The 22,234-nt window shown below is 42.8% G+C and overlaps 1 protein-coding gene across 2 annotated transcripts in view; it reads right to left on the bottom strand.

Moving 5' to 3' along the window:
* The window catches only part of UNC93A (unc-93 homolog A (C. elegans)), a 19,539-nt gene extending 1,668 nt beyond the window's left edge, over nt 1-17,871 (bottom strand). Inside the window, exons 1-7 of one of the 2 annotated variants that reach the window (XM_009329205.1) lie at nt 17,785-17,871; nt 15,172-15,353; nt 14,145-14,374; nt 11,003-11,132; nt 7,932-8,145; nt 6,649-6,784; nt 4,325-4,456 (exon numbers count right to left, since the gene is read on the bottom strand). In XM_009329205.1, the coding sequence (XP_009327480.1) occupies nt 4,325-4,456; nt 6,649-6,784; nt 7,932-8,145; nt 11,003-11,132; nt 14,145-14,374; nt 15,172-15,353; nt 17,785-17,871 (1,111 nt within the window). Of the gene's footprint in view, nt 1-4,324; nt 4,457-6,648; nt 6,785-7,931; nt 8,150-11,002; nt 11,133-14,144; nt 14,375-15,171; nt 15,354-17,784 lie in introns of both variants that reach the window. The other variant, XM_009329206.1, reaches the window with a different exon arrangement.
* Between the last annotated feature and the right edge of the window lie 4,363 nt (nt 17,872-22,234).

Here is a 22,234-nt window from a genome sequence, read left to right as displayed (position 1 = left end):
TGACTCTTCTCATCCATTTCTCTATCTAACAACACATCTGTTTGAAAAACACACATTCAGCCAAAAGGCACAGAGGAGTACAAAGTTCTCCAGAAGTCTGGGTAGGCTCAACTAACCCTTCAGTTTTGTTAAGAAGGGGGAGACATCATCTGTATGTAAAAATTCACTGCTTCCTGATGACTATAAGAGGACGTTTACTGAATGATTCAATTTAGACATGATGGAAAACCTGGACAAATGCATCACGAGATGGACTTAGTTCATTAAACTGCCTGAGTGTAGTGTAGTGTGAATTATTTGATAATCCTTCATAGTTTTGCCTAATAATTGAACAAGTACAAGTTGTTCATATAACTTTGCTGATATGCCCTGTGTTATCTTCTGAAATTGGACTAGTGAGGAGAGTTTAATACAGGACAGTTTCTGATGTGTAAAGATTCTGGTTTTCAGCTGATACCTGTTTTCCCTTACTATTTTGAAGCCTTCTTTTTTGATCAAAACAATGGGAGAATTGAGTGGGGATCTAGTCCAAGGTTCAGCTATAGGAAGGGCTGACTTGGCAGGAAAGTTCTAGTTTCCAGGATGCATATGTGGTATTAGCTAGCACTTACATAGGAGCACAATGGTGTTTTTGCCTCAAACCTAAATATTTGTCCTTATCGCAAACACTGTCGAGTGCAATGTGGCGCAAGTTGCCTGGCTGAAGCTTTAGCAGGACCTGCTGGGCTGGCTGAGTGGAGAGGCTGCTAGCTCTGAATTCTTGCAGCTCACTTCATGGAAATTATCCTCCCTGTTTACCACTGCCCCTTTTCCCACTCCTTCCCCTGGTACTAGTAGGCATGGGTATATAACAGGACTGCTGGAAATCATTTGAGTCCAGGTTTGTAAACTTTCCAGACTGATTCGTATCCTTTCTAAAGATGCACGTTGGCCTGGAAAGAACTTTATTTTACTGTAGTCTACCCAATAGCTCTGCGCTACACAACTGTTATGCCCCAAGTGCAGTTATTGCCAGGGGGATAATAATAGCATCTGTGTTCAGGTTAGATAAGAGAGGGCACTACACACTCTGAAATGAAGCAGCTTTCACTGGAAATAAGTGAGTGTCCGCACACATACACAAACATGTTAGGAAACCTTTATAAGATGAAGTGGCTCATCTACTGTGAGCCTATATATACTCTAGGGGGAACTCCAGTATTAACTATCCACAGCAGGCCAAAGTAAGCCATCTTCGATTAACATAAAGTGCCTTAAGTATGCGGCACAATGCCATTGTATTTATTCAGTGGTTAACCTACTGAGGCCCAAGCAGCTGTCATGGGAGCTTGCCAAAGGAAGGACCACAGACCTTGGTCCCCAATGCTGTTTTAGAGGTCTTATCGCACCTCATAGCCTTTGGAGCTGGGCATTTCTCATGTGATGTATATCTGTATAAAACTGATGAAGGGAAGAAGAGATTTAGTCCTAAATGAGCATGTCAAACTGAAGATCCCGTTCTGGGATGCAGCATTATGGAGTAACGTCACTGCACCTCTCTGTTAAGGTTTCATGTCATCACTCGATGTTTCAGTGTGACAATGTGACAAAGCAAACTCTGTATAGTTTTATAACTGGGAGCTATGGAACAGCTGAAGAAGGTACAGGCAAAAAAAGATACTGTTCAAGCATAAGGAACATTCGTTTTTTTCCCAGCTAACACAAACATAAAATTTTCACAAGTATCCTGCAGGAATCTGGGAATGGAGATGACCTGTTGCAGTGCTGTAATAGAGGTCAGTCTTGTCACAGCACTGCAAAGCTCACTCGCCATCCAGTAAGCACAAAACTTTTTCCACCATCTATGCCTCATCCGGGGGTTGGGAACTGCAGCCACTTCCCAGCCTCTGTAGGTCCTCTGTACTTACCCCTTTTCCCAACGAGGGCACCAGGCGCCTCTTCATCAGTCATGCAGGGACCTTACTGAGGAGAAGTCTTTCTCAAAAGACATCTCAAATGTATATAAATGCCTGAAGAGGATGGAGCCAGGGTCTTTTCAGTGGTGTCCAGTGGCAGGACAAGGGGCGAGTGGCATAAACTGAAACACAGGAGGTTCTCTCTGAACATCAGAAAACACTTTTTTTACTGTGAGGGTGACTGAACACTGGCACAGGTTGCCCAGGGAAGGCGTGGAGCCTCCCTCCCTGGAGATATTAAAAAGCTGACTGGACATGGTCCTGGGTAACTGGTTTTGGGTGGCCCTGCTTGAGCAGGGGGGTTGGACTAGGTGACCTCCAGAGGTCCCTTCCAACCTCAAGCCTTCTGTGATTCTGAAAGAAGACAAGTGTCTGAGGGCAAGGCTTTCTGGAAAAGAGAGAAGCAGGATAAAGGGCAGGTCCTTTATCCCAGTGGGAGACTAAGATAAGGCTCTCAAGAGTGTTGGGAAGGAGCCTGATGAACAGTCAGGAAGGCTGTGGCTGAAGAAGCAGGAAATGAATGAACAGCTTTACTTCAGAGAAAGCAAATCCTCACTGATGATGTCCTTCCGTGAACCTGAATAATGAGAGCACTGATTTAAAATTGTACCAAAGGCATAAGGTTGTGGGTTGGGTTGAGAGAAGATGAGAGAGTGTCGCTTGACGTATGTACTAGCTCTCATCTAAGGGATATGAGCTGGAGCTGCTGGAAGGGCAGAGAAGTCTGGCTGGTCACTTCCTTGTGTGTAGAGGGGAGACTCTACACATGCTGGAAAGGAGATCGCTGTTCGTGCGAGGCAGAGGACTGTGGTGTTTTCCCTTTTGCTCTCTAGGAGGAACATGATAATTTATCTAGTGAGTGAAATCATCTAAGCTACTCAAGCAACCAGAGGGACCAGAGGGAGGGAGGCCAAGACACATAACCTGATGTGGGCCCAGATGAGCTAGTTCTGTCACATGCATATTTCTATGGCATCTGCCAAATATGAATTTGAGATAGAGGAAAACAATATTCATTAAATAAGAGGCAAAATATGGGAGCAGATGGGAGAGCATGTAACTGTCTTACTGACACAGGCTATGGCATTGATTTAAAAAGAGTGTGACTGACAGCAATTAGCAGACTTTACTTCAAGTCATCACAGACTATAGCTCTTTCTCGCCCTCTCCAGCACTTTAGAGTTTGTCTTTAGTCTCTGTAAGAGAACTTCCTCTTTGATTGAGGGATAAGTTTAAATAGTCCCTTACGGAAGTCAGTTTGTATCAGCTCATTATCTGAACCGTCAGTACGTAATAATTGCACTATATCACAAAGCAGTAGAACATAAAATTATAAAAACAACTGTAATGCATCAGATAAGAAGTCCAAAGGTATACTTCCAGTAACAGACTCCTAGGATAAGAGTGTAAGAAATGAGGCAACTATACTGTGATCTTTCCTCCCCCAATGCCCTCCTGACTCTGGCAATCAAAGATATAGGGACTTTCTGAGTTGGAGATTTCCTCTGGACCACCAGGCTTTAATAGCCCCCAAGAACTTTTCCCTTGAAGTGATGTAATTCCAGCTTAAAAACATTTACATTTTTGGCAATGGATTCCATACTTTGATTATGCATTGTGTGAAAAAAGCATTTCTTTTGATTTCTATAAAGCCTGCTGCCTGATAACTTTATTTGGTGCCACTACTTCTGTTATCAAGAAAAACAGTGAATTTCTAATCACCTTCTCCATACTATTCATGATCTTACTGACTGCTTTCCTTGCTTATCACTTGTCCAGGCTAAAGTGTTCTAGTTTGTTAGTCTTCCTTCAAGTGGAAGTTTCCCATGACTCTGCTCCTTTTTATTGCCTTCTTATGCCTTATCACATTTGATTATGATTTTTGAAATGGAGCAAATCAGAACTGCATGGATTTACTTGGTTGCATAATGTTGCTCTCTGTGGTTTTCTCCTTCAATTTTTTTCTAATAACTCCTAACAGCCAATTTGCTGCTTCTTTTGTTGCTGAGCTTTGAGTTTTTTATCCAGATTGCTCTACTTTGTTGCAAAAGACAGACTAAATGTATCACTCTTCTGAGTTTTGTAATTTTCTTTGAGATACTTATACTCCTCCAGATTATTTATTCTGAATATCCATTATCATCTTCTGCAGCGTTCTTCTCTCTTCATCTTGAAAAATTTGTTTAATGAGTATTTTACTTTCTTATTCCCAACTTGTTCTTATTTATTCTACTTTCCAATGAGCTAACATATTTCTTTTAGATGCTGTCTTAAACCCATTATAATTTTTATGCACTGTTGTTTTATAAATACAAACATGCAGATTTTTGTATCTCAAGAGAATTCATTTCATTGTCACCAGGACTTACCATTAGTTTGTGTCTGCCAAATGGCATCAGATAGGCCCCAAAGAGCAGGGAATACGAAAAACACGGCAAGCTGCTTAGGATGAGGTTTCCACAGCAGTAGTGCTATTATACAGGCGGTGTTTGTAACTGCGGCTGTTGATTTAGAAAGAAAGAAGAGAAATATAACTGCTATTGCAAGGAGGACAGGTAGCGGTAGGTAACACTTTCAAATTCTTCCCCAAACTAGAGCACAAGGCAATCTTGAAATCTTTCTGGTTCATTGAGATTTGCACTGACTGAGTTGATATCACATGAAATATAAGACAATGCAGTCCTTTGGCAGGCTTCAATTAATAATTCTGAGCAGTGTCCTGAGCTGAGAGATCCTTGGCACTGATACGGCTGTTGGCCCGAAGGACAAGAGCTGCCACTGAGTAGGAGAAGGGGCTGCTGAAAGACTTGCAGTCATCCTGTGAGGCATGTGGGAAGGGGGAGGAAGCACCTTTCTGCTCTCCTTACCTAGTCCTTAAACGTAGGTTTCCTTTCAGGGCCAGAGGAGACAGTTAAGGATATCTAGAGGGTCTGGTGACCTTTTGTCTTTCTTTTTAAAAGCAGAATGTAAATGAGTCACTGATTCCTGCCCCCACAGGAACACCTTTACAGGCTGAGTACAAAGACCATTAAACAGAACTGAGAGGTTCTGAGGTCTTGCATTACTAACACTATAGGGTTTTTTTAATTATTATTACCTGGGATTTTTTAAAATCTAAAATGAGTTTCACAGAGTGAGACATACACCTAGGACAGACATGTACAGAAGAATCTCTGAACTAGTGACTATAGCATAAAGGACTCTAAATTTCTTCTTACTTCCCCAGGTTTAAAATTTCCTGTGGAGGAAATGCTTAGAATGTCTAGATGCACATTGACTCAGTGAAGTTTCTAATAATACAGGTTACTGTGTAGTGGAAGTAAGGTATCAGTACACTTCAGTATGAATACCTCAGCGGATACAGGGACACAAATGAAATATTTCTTGGTATTTTTCTGCCTCCATTACTCTGTTACTCATTGGAACAGTGTTCTCCAGAGAGGAAGATGTTCTTAAATATACAAAACTCTTCTCATGCCAACCTGAAAGTTGCTGACCCATACAGAGGCCCTCAAGTTATTCTAGCCTGACACACTGGCATATGACTCTTTCTTTTAATTTTCTCCCTATAGAGCAAGTAGTGGAAAGGACACCAGGCCAACCTTTACAAATTTTCCCGAAATTCCTAGACTGGTTGCATAAATTCCAAGTTCACCATCCCCTGAGACTCAAATCAACAGTGTATCTCACGAGGTTCGCAGTTGTTTTCACTCCATAAAGGTGAGGAAGTTTCACCCCAATGGAGAAATCATTCTCAGGTAGAGTGTGGGCCTCAACATCTGTATTGTAAGATCATTTATCACCAGTTGCATTAGAGCTGTGAAGCATCAAAGCTGTAGGGCATTTTCTGAGTAGGCAGCACCCTCAAAAGCAGGGTGAACTACACCAACAGCAAAGTGATTGTCGTGGTTTAACCCCAGCCAGCAACTAAGCACCACACAGCCACTGGCTCACTCCCCCCACAATGGGATGCGGAAGAGAACCGGAAGAGTAAAAGTGAGAAAACTCATGGGCTGAGATAAAGACAGTTTAATAGGTAAAGCAAAAGCTGCGCATGCAAGCAAAGCAAAACAAGGAATTCATTCCCTCCTTCCCATCAGCAGGCAGGTGTTCAGCCATCTCCAGGAAAGCAGGGCTCCATCACGCCTAACGGGTACTTGGGAAGATAAACGCCATCAGTCTGAACGTCCCCCCCCTTCCTTCTTCCCCCAGCTTTATATGCTGAGCATGATGTCATATGGTGTGGGTTATCTCTTTGGTCAGTTGGGGTCAGCTGTCCCGGCTGTGTCCTCTCCCAGCTTCTTGTGCACCCCCAGCCCACTCGCTGGTGGGGTGGGGTGAGAAGCAGAAAAGGCCTTGACTCTGTGTAAGCACTGCTCAGCAGTAACGAAAACATCCCTGTATTATGAACACTGTTTCCAGCACAAATCCAAAACACAGTCCCATACTAGCTACTATGCAGAAAATTAACTCTACCCCAGCCAAAACCAGCACAGCGATGTAAAGCAATGACCTCCATACAGTGGTTAACTGTGCTGCCTCTCTTCTCATGAATGAAGTTTGCCTCCAGATTGACTTTGGTTTTAATTGATAGCTGACAGCGAGCTCTCCCTTTGTAGTGCATGCAAAGGGGGGAGCACTGGATTTGATATATTACATGAGGTGATCAATCCTTCAAGTGACCTTTACATACCTAATGCAAATAGAAGTTTTCTACCCGTGAACTGAGAGATCTTTCCAAAGAGCAGAGAGCAGAGGGAATTTACAGATGAAAAGCAGATCATCACATAACCGACATAATGTATCCCCAGGGCACAGGTCACATATGTCTGGAAGAGAAGAGACAGTGGTGACACGTTTTCTTCAGTGAAAATATGCAGCTAAGGTTCAAGGGTCTTAGCCTGAGTGTTTGGTAAATAGCCAGCACGGATGAGATCAAAGGAGCACAGCTACAGAGTTTGCTGACAAGTCCCTGGCATATTGACATAGTTGGCCTTCAGCAGCAATATACCTAACCCAGTTCCTAATCAGATTGATGCCATGCAAACAGACCAGTAACAAGCAGGAGAAGAAACCGGAGCACTGCTCATTATGCAAATAAAACTCCTGGAAGTGGCATTAGAAATTTTCTGCCCTTCCCTTCACAGCCCAAGAGATGAAAATTGACAGTAACCACTATGGTCATTACAGAGCAGCTCCCAAGTAATGAAGAGGACCTCACCTATAAGAGTGGACAGCCAATGGAGATGGCCACGGAGTGAGTGGCCCCTTCAATCCATTCAACACAGCAGCAAGTGCACTCTTCCGTCTGCTTATATGCAAGGTTTGAAAGCTTAAGTGTCAAATAAGCAGCTCAGGAAGTTTGCCCCCTTTCTTTGGAGGCTTTCTCAACAAATGTCTGGAGAACACACCTGCTGTGGGTCTAGGTTTGTAGAGGAACTGGAGGAGCAGAGGTCGTTTTGATCATTTCAGTCCATCAGGGTTTGGACCTGTTGCACCAGTGACTGGTGAGGGCTTTCAGCCGGCCATGCTGAGGGTTTGCCCTCTTACCGTAAAGGTTCTCAAACTAAAATATGTGGTAAGTGTGCTGACTTGCACTTATACAAACTCTAGGGAAACCAGAAGGAAGGAAGATATAAAAGCGCTGCAGACTTCTGGCTTTTCTCCCAGTTTGTTATTTACGACAAGCTGAAGAGTTCAAACCTGTAGCTCTCTGCTGTGGCCTCCACTGGTGAGTTAAGCTCTCTACAGTGTTCTTTTTAAGGCTGTTCCAAGGGACGTATTTACTGCTGGCCTCTCCTGTTTGAAGATGTCACTCGGAGTTCATTCAAGTATAAGTAAGCAGTAATTTAGCAAACCACAAATCGCCACTGAAAACATCTTCATTTAACAAGAAAATATAGATCAGATGCAATAGTAAGACACAAAGGCACAAAAACCAATCAGACAGAAATAGATTTTCATTGTCATCCACACCTTTGTGTAGTCACCAGAAAGAAATCCCTGTTCAAACCCACTTGTCATTGTCAGAGGGATTAGAAGACACTGTCTTTTATCTTTAAGATGCTGGAAAGTTGCTAGGAACGTAGAGCAAAAGGATGGTGTCTCTAGTGTTTCTTTCTCAGTCTCTGCTTGGTCAGGTTTGATCTGGTCCAGAAATACAACAATCAGCAACACAGCTAGCACACCACTAGCTGCAAAAACAAAACAGAAAGTTCATGAAAAAATGAGGAATGCTGAAAGAATGATGGGAAGTCGCTTGCTGCTGTTATTGTTCTGACTTAGTGCTTAGCTCTCCGTGGGACGTTTTGGCAGATGCCTCTGATTCCGCTGCAGTGTAAAGGCCATTTCTGTGTAAACAAGGCGGCCTGATCTACATTCAGAACTTCTGCATACAGCTGCGCACCTCGCAAATCCCCTCAGCTTAACTGTGACTGGCCTGTTGTGACAGCCGCCGGGCCAGCTGCACGGCCGCAGAGGGTGATCGCTCACCCTTCCAGGGCAAGCCAGGGGTCGTGGGGATGGGGAGCTGGCCAGAAACAGCTCCCTCGGGAGCTATCAAAAGACTTTAAATCAACATAGGAGGGGAATATTCACTTCCAGTGCCAAGGTTTTCATGGCTAGGGGGGGATCTTCCTTCAAATGCATGGAAAGAAAAATAAAGGGCTAGAAGTAGAACTGCTGTCTTGGATCCCAGTATATGTTGCTTTTTTTTTTGGGGGGGGTGTCAGCTCAGAGCCATGCTTTGAGTACGGAATATGTGCTATTTTAAAGATGATAGTGAGCAACTCTGGGTGACTTGAAAAAGATGGACGTTACAGCTTTGAACCTATAATTCCCTAGCAGAAGCAGCATATGAAAGAATACATGGGGTAGTTAATCAGAAAATGATCGTGTATATATCGGTCTAGGTTTGTTGCTTGTGGAGTGAATCAATACAATTTTTTTTCATGTTATCAAGAAGATAACTGTGGCTCGTAATATACATAAAGCAGCCACAGATTCACAACTGATTCCTTCGTTACAGATGCAAGGCATGATTATGTTTCCTCTCTTACTTATGCTGACTAGAAATCCATCCATGGAAACAAGTGGAGTTCAGAGTAAGAGGAGAACCAGGCACCTCTTCCCATCCACATTGCCTGTTTAATGTGCTCCTATGTTACTGTGTATGGGCATGCTCTTTTCTGGGAACTTTTAATGTCCAAATATATTAGCAGATTTACAGTAAATTGCCATCAATTTTTTATTATTTCTCATCCATGTCTCCTAGAATGAAATTGTATCCTCCAGTGTCCTGGTTCTCCACTGTGGCTGAGCTGTAAACTCTTCATGATGTAAGTCATTGTCGGTTCTGCCAGCGTGTTCATTAGTGCTTGTGGGCTGATTGCAGGACTTATATGGGCGAGAGCAGGACATCCACATTTACAGGAGAAATATTCTAACAAGTATGTCAAATGAATCAATAGCAGTTATAGGAGATAAGTAACTGCACGGCTTAATAGTGGTTGGTATGAACACAAATAGAAACATCCTCAGTCCTTGAGAAAACTAAACAACAAAAGACTTATCCGTTATTGTCTCCACCCAAGCTGGGTAAAATATGTATTCAGCAACCAAATAGAGGAGACATTTAAAAAATGTCTGTGAATGAAATATTTAGCTATTTGGTTTCCCTCGAGGTAGGAAAAGACATATTTTTTATTAAGAGCTTAAAAGAAAAATGAAACCCTACTGACGCGGGGTCAGTAGACAGCAGGGTTGCATTCATTTTGCATGAGCAAAGCCTAAGGGAGTGCTGTATATGTTAGTCATCAAATTTAAATTTAAACTTGTGAACCAAACCTGCCTTTAGCAGAAAGGCATCAGCTCCAGCACACTCTGGAAGGGAAATGGGGGGATATTCTTTGCATTTTCTCACCAATTAGGAATGGAGGTTGGGGAAGGAGAGAGGGTTTGCTGCGATGCACTTGTCTGGTGAGGGCTGGCCCTGACCAGATCACATGCTCTCTGTCTGAGCGTATGACAAATTCCATGCATCTGTCTCAGCATAGAGAGTACATCTATGTGCAGAGACTGCAAAGATATTTTAACAGAGCTAAGGTGACATATTGCCTTGCCAGATACTTCCCCTTTATCCAGAGAAGAACTTGTTTTGAGCCGGATACTTTTTGAACTTTCCTCACTGAATGAATCTTTGCATATCTATTTTTGTCTTTCCGATTTTTGATGGCATCAGCCTTCCCTGTCTTTGATTCCTTTCTAGCCTTATGCAAGGAAGGTCTATAGCAGCTCTAGCTACTGAATGGGAGAGATGCCAATTCGCCTAGTGCTTCTCTTTATCTTCGCCTTTCACACTAAGGTATTATAATTCAAGCATCACAGATGAGAATTGACTGAAGTTGTAAAATCTCAGCAGGGATCCAAAAACCTCCCCCGAAATGATTGCATGTTCTGGGAGCTGTGGTTCAGGTCCACCTCTAATTACAGTGCAGTTCTTGTGCTAAATCTGTTTTACACGTGGTGGGACACCAGCCAGTTTTGATAGGCATCCCCAGATGACTAGAAGTTGGTGAGCTCAAGTACCACTAGCTGGGCTGCTCTTAGCATCCTGGACCTCTGCATGTATATATAAATCTGCCCAATGCCATCAGTAACTAGTTCACTATTGCTGATCCTGAAAATAGTGAATTTAAAACTATGTCTCATGCATAACTGGATAAGCTGCTGCAATCCTCTAACTGCAATGTGGGCATACTTTTGATTCTAGTCTGTAGAGCAACACTGACACCATACTGGGCTTCAGCTTTATTCCAGTTGAGAAGTATAAAGAATGTCTTGCTCTGTTAGACGAAAATGATATGGCACTGGCACAAAGCATTTGAAACTATTTAGGAAGGAGTTGTTTACAGTTCTCGCATATCTTATTTCCTTTTAGCAAATTGGATTGAAGGAGGAAGTTGGAAACTTAATCTGCAAAGTCATGCTAGGTTTCACAAGTAGTAGGTTCCCCATCAGTGATATTCATTAAAGATTGTGTGGATTACTTACCAGTGTAGATCCCTAGCAGAGTGTAGATTAAGGAGTTGGAGGGTTCCGCTAAGCCGGTGGTGTTAGTGGTATCAGTCAGGCAGTCATATGCTCCACAGGATGCCAGGTTTTCTTCTGAGATTTCCACTAATTCAGTAAGAACCAAAAGAAAGACAGGACAGGGAAGAGATCAGATGAGTGCACGCTATATGTAAGGATATAAGAAGGGAATCCAGCGCTCGGTGATTGGTCATGGTTTCAAATCCTTCCTGATTAAAGATGTTTAACTTCAGAATCCCAGTTTAACACACAAAAATTTGGTTTAACAGAATCAGTCGCTCAAGACAGAACACCGAATTGATGTTTACATGGAGACATGGACTAAAGCCAGAGGCTGAAATCTGAATCCAAGCTCAATTTGCAGTATTTAAAGTTCCAGTGTGTATCTGTACCCCTTAATCATAATACCCCACAAGTCAGGTCCCTCAGTTTACACCACCACTGAACTGATGTACCTCAGTTCTTACAGCCAGAGCACATTATCCCTCTCCAGGTAATTTCTGTATATGTTATAGGAACGGAAACCACCTCGAGACATCTTTTTGTTTTATAAATTCACATTATGATTACCCACTAATGCAGTCTTCCAAGAAATCAGCTTTTCCTGGCTTTATTACTTTATTACTTTTTGAGAACATACTTGAAACTAGAACAGTTTGGCAGGTTTTGGAGTAAGACCTTTGCTTTGTTCAATCTCATCAGTGTTGTGCTGGGCACGTGTCAAAGCCACACACATGCGTGTACCCACACACCCTGTGCGTCACCACGACACCGTGCCCACTTCCTCCAGTAACCCAAAGTGTGAGCCTGATCAAAAAACCATACAATTATTTCAATGCTTTCACTGCAGAATTTGTCACTGGTCCAAGCATAATAAAGGGCAGTACAGTGTACCTTGGCTGATTCCTTAAACAGGACTTGAGCTGTAATTTTTCAGTTAGGGTATCGTGTAACTACTTTTAGTGTGTTTTTCACCATTGCTTCCAATCAAAGCTGCTGCAACGTGAATCAGCTGTTTAACTAGCTTCATAAACAACTTTAGGTTCAACATCAGATAAAACTTAGTAACATACAGAAAATCATTACCTTGTTATAGCCAGTGGCTACTGCTACACAGTTTTGAACAAACAGACCCTCAGCAAAATTACCATATGCAAAAGGTGAGTCACACTAGCAAAGGTGGCAGTGTGTAAAACAAGTTCATGCATCATCTGAAGATGAAGATGCACCTGCAATTAGTGATATGGAAGCTGCAAGGCAGGGTTTGCTCTGTTCCTCTGGAAATGAGGCTGCAATATTGATGAGTGAGAAAGGATGACTCTTGTAATTTACATTGATTACTGTCTTCTGTTGTAGTATTACCTCATGGTGTAGCTTGCCTTGCTGTGTCTGGATGCAGTGATGCAGGCAATATGTCAAGTGTACATATGTGTCTGAATTTTATGCATTTTGATTCTGCAGATACATACCATATCTTTCTGACTGCTCAGTGAAATTATACATTTTAAGTGTATGGACAATATGGGTGGATATCTTCACTGCACTGTCAGACGAGAGGAAAAGAAGTGAGTGCCTGGAGACCCCTACCCCCTGCAAGAAGCTCCCTCTAGATTAAAGCTGAGTCTCACTGAGAAGTCACAGTTGGGAAGCTTATAGTATGACTGCTCATCACTGTTGTGAAGATATGCAAGGCTTTTGGCTTTGAGAGCTGTTCATAGCACACCTCCCAGGAGCACAGCATTTGCTGAAATCCAATGTAACTGATATTAAAAAAAAGTAAAAGTTAGAGTTTCACTAGAATTTAGAGGAACTTCCTCAGATGTGAAACTAGGGGAGGATTTACAAGATAGAAAAAGAATATTTTAATCCTCTTATTAACATCACTTAACATGACGTGTGCTGTGAGGCAGAGGAGAGTAAAATGATAGTAGTCTGTGCAGACCCCACAGCTGCACCACAGCCTCTGCCCAGCAAATGAAACTGGAACGGCCATTCCCTCCTGAGACATCGTGTGGCTTAGCGATCAGGTCAGCAGGGCTCCGTTGCACTTGATACAGTCCTTTAGCATTCTGCTTTGATGGTGTTTCATCTATAGTTGCTTGAGTTTAAAGGAAGCATGATTCTCCATAAGTATTGCACCTTGTGACAACTACCGTGCCATAAACCCAAGGATTCAAAGATTAAAACCCGACGCCAGCTCACTGACATTTAGGTTTAACCTAATACCTATTTGAATACCCTCCAGAGGACATACCATTTAACTGAGCCGGGGAAGAGAAGTAACTTCTTGCTATTCATAGTAGCAGTGTATATGGAAAGCTCTTTCCATGTCCATCCTGTTCTGACTTTGGCAGGATAGGGAGTGGACAGGAGACTGCAATGTTAATACACTGTAGCACTTTGAATCTCTAAGGTGGCGTCCAAGTATTATTTTATCTTCACAACTGCCCTTTTAAAGCTTACACCAATTACAAGCATGGGACATGAGGGCAGCACTGTTGAGTGATTTCTTCAAGCTACATCGGCTTCTCTTGTCTGAGCCTGAAATACAGCAGAGGAGCCCTGGCATGCAGACTCCTGCCAACAGCTACTTCTATTTCTTCTTGACAATTCTGTAAAGCGCTCATTTTCAGCAAGCACCAGCATCAGCTTGACTAACCTTGAATGTTTAACAGCAAATTAATGCAACACTACAAGCTTTGTGAAAAGGCTGCTTCAGTGTTTTGCCTTTTGTTTTAATCCACTTTAAATAGAAGTCAGATGTGAAAGACTCTCACTGCCAGCAGCCTATCTATGCTTTACAACACAGGGGTGGAATTCAAAAGGAATTCAGTAGACATCTATTTTTGAGCTAGTTGTCTGAACTCTCTTTATAGCTGATGAAGTTGATAGAAAATAGTCACTTTCAGAGGGCAATTTAGCCCATCTATTTCAGACATCTACCTTCAGATGAGCTAAGTCACATCTGAAATGCCTGTTCCACTGACTATGAAGGCAATTGAGGGTCACTAGCTCAGCTACAGAAATCTACCTTTTAACTATCTAGAACTAGCTGATGTTTATAGAGAGAAGCACCAAGATTTTTTAAATACATTTTACCTTTGTTGGAAGCTTGGCTAAATATCAAGGATGAGATCAGATTTCCCCAGATGCCAGAGGACTGAAATATCAGAAAGAAGACCCCAAAGTATTGGTTGATAATGTCTTTCCCATTTTTTCCTGCTTTCTCAGCATATGAATTGCCAGCAATGGTGAGGTAAGTGCATTTGGCAGACCAGAGTGGTGCTCCTCCTAAGCCCAGGATCACAGAGGTAGGGATTAGTGTGTACCTGCCAAAGAACACTTTATTTAGCACAGTTATCATCCATTAGCATAATAATCACTTGCCCAAAGATCCAGAGGCAAAAACAGACATCAAAGAAATAGATTTATCCTTTGTGTGATTCAATAAATCTACTACATGGAACCAAGAAAGGGACGGTCTTACGAAGTTTAGGATGTGCAAGCACTCCCAGCTGTGTCCAGGGGCTAGGTCTGGGCTAGGCTGGCTAGGTCTGTGCTCATGTGCCCTATCCTCTCGTAACTGAGAATTAAATTGCACCTGCGCTTCAGAAGATGGATCACAACAACTCTCCTCTGCAGAGTTGGTCCCCTGTCACTGGAGAGCAGAGGTAAATTGTTCAGCCACCTCCGAAAGGGCAAGGCAGGAGCTGGCCTTCTCCTGTCATCCTCTGCTCCCAGAGCCACTGGCGGGAAGAGAGCCTTCCTTTACCAATCTTTTCAAAAACAGTCCTAAAAGTCATCTGGATTTTAAATGAAACTTCTGATGTTTTTTTTTCTCTGAAGGGAAATCTCTGCTACACACATGAGTTAGAGAAGCAGCTTCAGGTGGGCGGATAGATGCATTCAGACTGGCTTTTTGCACATTTGCACATTTTCACCTCTCTGCTTCACCTGCTACTGGCTTTATTTATCCCTGTTTCTTGCAGGTAACACCTTTTGCATCCAACTTTAAAATCCGCAACACAGAGTTAGAGTAGAAATTGAGAAGAAAAAGAAGAAAGAACTTTACCCTTACTGATTTTGTTCAAACACAATAGACAGGGTTAAAGTATTTAAATTGTACCAGCTAGCGTAGAAGTTCCCTAAGGAGAACACAATGTAGCAGCACATAGAGCCTGCGATGGTCCACTTGCAGCCCAGCTTCTTGATGAGGATTGGAGGGAGGAACATGGACGATAAGATGAGTGCAGCATAGACAACACTTAGGGAAGCAACGCCCAGGCCTTCTTCTGAGTGGAGACTGCTCTGCATGGACAAAAACAGCAGCTGAGACACATTTTATCACAGGCATATGTTACTATGGTGAACAGAGAGTGGCTTCAGGCAGAAATAGAGAGACATGGAAGCTGGTGCTGGGTATTACTGTCTCCTTTCCCCAAAGCAGCCTGATTATGGATTTATGGTTTTCCTCACAATGATAGCCCATTAATGAAAATATGATACAGAACCAGGTGACGATTGCTCAGATTCAAAGCTCTGGTAAGTCAGACTTTAGATTATTTAATGTAATTCGTTTAAGTTTGTCTTTGAAAGCAAGCTGAATGAAGGATAACCTCTTTTCTTGGCCTTCCCTTTTTGTCTCAGGCAGGAATATCCTAAGATCTGCATTGCAAGGGCTGACTTAGCAACAGTGGAAGACTCTTTGCTTTAAACTACAGGTCTGATAATTTCTAAATTCTTCAGAGGCCAAGGTCCAAATATCCTAATATGCTCACAGCAGCCCTTTGTAGTTGGAAGGAATTGATCCACCCACATTTTCACAAGGGAGGAATAACATTTTACTGATCTAAATAGGTTTTATATTTCATGCTCAAAATAGTTCTCCTCTTGTCTTGATACTGTGAAAGTTGCAATGAGAAGATCAAGATGCTGCTTATCAACATTTTCCTGTTTGTTTTCATTAAAAGCTGACGTGATCGAGTACGATTTTGGAAGGGGGAATAGATGCTGGGGGGTAGCACTGGTGAGCGCTGGAGGAGAGCGAGGCTGCTGGTAGCTGCACCGAACACTTCCAAGCCCTGTGGTGGCTGCGTGGTCCGGCCATGCAGGACCATGGCGGCAGCCGTGCGGCACCCTGGGCGAGAGACAGGCATCAGGACAGTGATGTGAGGAGGTTCTCTGTTGAGCAGTGCCAGCGTATTTGAGAATCAGCATGGTTGTTTTGTAAAAAGGCAAAGAGGCTACCTGATCACTGAGGTCCTATTTCTGAAACACCACATGCCTGGTTTTCTCAGCTACAGCTTCCAAAAATTAGGAGCCAGGCCTCCAAAATCGTATTATTAGCTTAATTGTTACTGGTTTTTTTGGTGTTTTTTTGGGGGGGTATTGTTGAAATAAATGATGCAAATTTTTAATGCTTGTCCTGCAGGCTACAATACAATAAAATAACCTACTTCTGATTGTGTCTCAGCAAGTCCTCTTTAACCACCAAGACAAAATGGAGAGAGAGGAGGGCTACTTCATGAATCAGCACCACTCTCTCCTGCAGCATTAGGGGAAGCTCATAAAGCACTTAACCTGAGGCTCATTCCAGCACTTAACCTGAGCATGTACCATTTCAGATGGTGGGGCTGACTCGTGGCTTCTTGGGTTTATCTTCCCCCACCTTGTTAGTCTGCCCAGCTCATAACATCTACATCAATTTTTGGGACTGTTTTTGCAGAACTTCCCTGAACTCGGAATTTGACAGTGTCAGAACAGAAACTGCTCAAGGAGAGGAGAAGACAGAGATGTACAGAGCTAGCAGGGACCTCTTCCTGAAATGAGGTCAACCCCTTGTTATTGCAAACAAGTGCATCATGTTAGATATCAGGCTCCACCTTTAAAGCATACAGATTCCCACACCAGTGGGAAAATCTGACTCAATTGATCAGGGTCATCTTTTAATATCCTGCCTAAAGTTGCCCATGGATGACTTATATCCATTTATTTGTCATTAGACCAGCAGAGTCTTCTAGTCTGAGAAGTTCCTCCTTGTTTTTATCTAATCTGAAGTATTCATAGGCAGCAACAGTAACTCTCAGTCTTTTATTTTGGCTATGCTAAACAAGCCAGCTCTGAAGGTATCCTGAGTGTTCAAGTCATTCTAGAAACCCATCATCTCTGCTACTGTGTTTTAAGATATTAATGCCAATACAAGCCACAGCTGCCTTTGATTTAAAATAATATTTTTTATTATTATGTTATATCCTGATGCCAGGAACTATTGTATTATTTTATAAATTATTTCATGGATTGGGCATACTTTTTTTTTATTTTACATTGCTGTAGAATAATAATAAAATTATAGAAATTTAGATACCTTCAAAACAAGCCCTTTCCAGAAATGGAATTTGTTTTCCATTTTGCAAAATGGAAAAATCTCAGTTTGTGAGAAAAATTTTGAGAAAAATTTAGTTTTCATTCAAACAGCTTTAGTGGACCTAAAGAACACTTGTCTGACACAAGTGTTCAAACTATTTGAGAAGTACTAGAATAAAATATTTAGTAAATGCCATGGATCTTGGTGAGGGATACTAACCTGCACCAAGTTGATGTCCTAACCCACCTCAAAAAAATACTGTGCATGCCTTTCTCACAGAAACTGCGGAAAGACTGGCGGATTTCACACAACCAGCTGGCCTGATGCCCTTCCAGGCCAGCTGTCCTGCCAACCAGTGGGAGATGCTCCACTTACCTGTAGACTCTGGAGTCCTCCATAAGCAGTGAAGAGAAGTAAAAATCCGAAAGAAATGACCAAAACATTCTTAAGATTCCTTTCCATGTTGATTCATACAAGACAAAGGTCTGCCGGTGTGCTGAGCTGATCCAATTATTCCACGGGATGCTTTGAGTTGGAGAAAAACAGCTTATGTTTTGTTGGACAAGGTCACTTCTCACTGCATTTGTAGAAGAGAGACTTGTTAATTATTTGAGGATTGGCCAGTGAACTTTACTTTTTCTGATACTGAAAACTCCTTATGGAGTTGTTACTCATTCACCTGTTGTGACTGAGGCACTAAAGAGTGCTCCCAAAGGACATCTGTCAGGTTTTATTAGATAGGTATATAAGTCACTTGCAACACTTGGACCAATTTTAGTACTGCAGTCGTTCGTTATATGGCTCTCTCCTATCACTAGCACAGAAGAAAAAAATTGCAAGCAGTGAAATGCCTGTCTGGCATAAAGATACACTAATCCATAAAGGGCAAAGATTAAAATATCGTACTGAAATCTATATTAGGCCTATTGTTTAACTAAGTTTACAAAAGGGTACTAGAAAGTGAGATTGTTTGTGTTACAGTGTTGTCTGCATACACCAGCTCTATAGCTGTGCAACGTAGCAAACGTTGCTGGCTGCTTGGCAAGCGGGAGAGTCTTCATCCGCAGTGAGCCCCGTGGCTTTGGTGTTTCAAATTTCCCAAGTCGTACTCATGAAAATCATTTTCCCCCATCTTTCCCATCAACTCAGAAGCCAAGAAGAAATATGGATTTAGCAGATAAATGAAAAAGCAGCTTCCCTTCCCCTCCTCCGGCTTCTGGAAAAAAACAGCCTTTGTGGGATGTATCTTACCTTGCCAGTGCTGCCCGGCTCAAGGAGTGAAAAGTTCCCCCCTAGCCAGCCAACCCTGCCGTGTTTGCCCCTGCTTTCCCCTATTTTCAGAGCCTGCCCTTGTGAAGTTGCATTGCCTGTTTGTTCCTGACACACTGGCCATCCTGCAAGTCCTGACGGAGCTTTTGAATATTCCCCTTCTGAGCACACAAAGTCCTCTCTGCCCCTAAGCTTGGCAGGGCGAACAGACCGTCTGCAGACCCTTCATGCAGCTGTAGCAGAGGAGGGATTTGAACTTGGGAGCAAAGTGGAATCAAAAAAAGTCCACGCTATAACGTAAACTTATTCAAGTGGAGGTGGTCTGTAGGGTGTCTGTAGTGTCTAGTGGGAATGCACAGCTAAGACTGGGTCTAAATCCCACTAGATGGCACAATTTTGCTTCCCACAGGGATATTCGAGGGTGAGGGGAGGAAGCTTTAATGCATTAATTCATTTAATGCATTAAAGAGGTCACAGCTAGTTTCTACTCTGGAGAAAATTCCAGTATGTGCCTTTTCATTTTCGTCTTTTGTCTTATAATCTTCTTGAATGAAATAATGCAGAAAACATAATCTTTTAAATCTCTATTGTTAATGGCACTTCTATAGTGGAAGTCTAGATAGTAAAATACTGGCTTTCTATTTTATAGGCTACTATGCTCAGCATGCAAACACTTTCAATCAGATCACAATGCTACTCTTGTTTTGCAGTGTTTGTAATCCTCTACAAGGCTTATAAACCAAACTGGTGGTACTTTTTCCAATCTTTTTAGGTTTATGGACCCTTGCAATTTTCAGGTGAAAAAATTTCAGAAGAAATTTACAGCTGGTAATAACATGCTTGTTTCTGTTTTGGACCCCTTAGAAGTAGTCTGCAAAATTCTAGGGGTTTGAGATCACAGGTTTAAAACCACTGGAAAAATGAATGAGAAAATCTAAGAATAATGCTTATCCTAAACAAGAGCATAATTATCACCTGCTCCAGCAGAGGCAAGAACCAAGGATAGTGCAAAGCACACTCAGTTATAAAAGCCTTTATTTTAGTGCTCTTTCTTGACATTAGCAGCAATAACAACACAGCTTTAAAAAAATCAGCATTAACTGGACGCTATTTTTAAAATGCAGTGTTGGATATGTTATCTGATCAGCACTTCTGCTGTGGAGGAATTCTTAACTCCTAGCTCAGTCACGTCCTCTTAGCAGCAAATGTTGGAGAGCAAACGGGGGATGGTGGGGTTTTTTGTGGAGGGTTTTTTTCCTCTCCTTTCGACTGATCAAAGACATTTTGGCCTGTTCCACATCCCTTGCCCAGAGCTTTGGGTTATCCAACGGCCTGGTCCTGAGCCCCTCCTTAGGAATGTGCAGAGTCTTTACCAGGGAGATCTGATAAGGCTGAGGAACTCTTCCTTTGGTACCAGGCAGCGGGGTGGCTCCTGCAGGCCTGCTGTGTATCACCCTTGACACCGCTTTCATTCTTTCTGCCAGTCTAACTAAGATTAAGTGAGCCTCAGGAGCTGTGCACTGCATTTGGGCTTAGCTTTCGCATAGGAGACTGCAGCCACCAAACTGAAATGTCTTGCACAGCGCGATCACAAAAATGAGAGATAGAAGAGGCTGGTTAAATTAATGACTCCATCCCACAAGCCCGTCACATTTATTTTCCTGTGTTTATTTTCTCAGTGTAAATGAGGGCAGCCTTTGCTTAAAAGATTATAGCACCAGAGGCTAATCTTTGGGGGTTTTGTGCTTCATAATTATAATTTCCCTATTTACTCTTTGCTGGTTAAATATATTGTTTAGGCAGTTATTTTAACAACAACAACAAAACAAAAAACGCAACACCCAGAATACTCATCATAGGATTTTCTGTCTTAGGAGGCTTTTAATTTATTAGTTCTTTGGTGGTACACAGTATCCCTTGAGTCTCTCTGTAGAAAGGATGAGTACTTTTATATGCCAGCTGGCCAATGGTTTGGCCAGCCACATAATACGGGCAAGTGTTGCAAGAGCTGCTCTCAGAGCTGGCTCTAACTGGCACTGGTCTCCGAGGAGCCGACACTGAGCAGGAGTTGCAGAGGACATGTGCTTGCCCACGGATACTTCCAAACACAAGGATGGGGAGAGGGGAGAGTGGAGACAGCGTCTGCATGTTCCCACTTGGAGAAATGAAGCTGATTCCTGCCCTTTTCCCATGGTGAAGGCATTGCGGGTGTACTAGAGGGGAACATCAGGACTGAGCCTGTTGTCCTGAGCTGTAGCAGTACTACAAAGACCTTTGTATTCTGGCCTGTGCTGGAGCTCTTACCTGTGGCAAAGCCAGCAGATTGCATGTCCTTCTTGGTAAGCTACAGAGAACTACCTGTCTCACACTCCCAGCCGGTTGAACCCATGCTGCTGCTATTTAATCCATCCTGTTGGACACATGAGCCCTGCATTGTCTTGTCAGAGACTACTGTGGGGCAGTCAGGAGCCTCCTGTGACTAAGCTACCATCACCCCAAATGCTCACCTTCTGGGGCTGTCACACAGAAGACACTCTTCATGGGCTGTAGCAGTGTGAGTGTCCTGAGGAAATAAATTACTTCTCTGGAGAGTGTGGTACCTGTAAAACATAAGGCTGATGCATTGAGCAACATTAAATGATCTAGATGATAGGAAAAATCTTTCACAGTTTGCAGCTGGCATAGGAAAGCATGGCTGATTCCTAGGAGATGCCCAGGCATGTCTAGCTCCACTGCAGCTACTCTTTTTTTCCAAAGTCCTGTTCTGCCAGGAAATTAGCCTGTCCTGACATACCTGCAGTGTTCCCACCTGCCAGACCAATGCCTGACTTCTCCACTTTTGTTAGCCCTTTCAGAAAAAAAAGGGGCAAATTAAAATTCAGGGCTGCTTGGCCCAGGCTGCCTACACAGCGTTTCCTTTCTTGCTGTGAAAGCCTGTCCATGTTGCTCTGTTCTTCCCCTCCTCCTTCATCACTGTTGGTGCCCTGTCTATTTTGGAGTTGAGGCAGGAATGACTAAATGTGACGCACATGTCTTGCAAAGCCCAGCCATTCCTGATAGGGGGTTTGTGATTTTAGGAGTTACCTTACTGAGGAGTAAGCTCACCCATCTCCTCAGGGCTATGCTCAAATCTGCAAGGGTCACACTGCATCTGGCTTCTCTCGGTGTTTGTGAGGTTGTGCCAATGCCATGCTGGTGAGTGCTGTTTGGGAGCTGAAAGGACTGAGGTGCAGTTACCTGTGGTTGGTGGCCTTAGAAAATACAGGCTGTTATATGTTGAGAGAGGGTCAGAACTCCGATGTGAGATCCGCAATACTGAGCTGAACAGATCAAGCAGTAGAATCATAGAATCATAGAATCATTAAGTTTGGAAGAGACCTCCAAGATCATCGAGTCCAACCGTCAACCCAACAACACCATGCCCACTAAACCATGTCCCTAAGCGCCTCATCTACCCGTTTTTTAAATACTTCCAGGGATGGTGACTCAACCACTTCCCTGGGCAGTCTGTTCCAATGTTTAACCACTCTTTCAGTAAAGAAATTTTTCCTCACGT

Source organism: Pygoscelis adeliae, unplaced genomic scaffold (assembly GCF_000699105.1).
Source record: "Pygoscelis adeliae isolate BGI_AS28 unplaced genomic scaffold, ASM69910v1 Scaffold77, whole genome shotgun sequence".
Taxonomy (NCBI): Eukaryota; Metazoa; Chordata; class Aves; order Sphenisciformes; family Spheniscidae; genus Pygoscelis; species Pygoscelis adeliae.
This window is presented reverse-complemented; position numbering and strand designations above follow the sequence as displayed.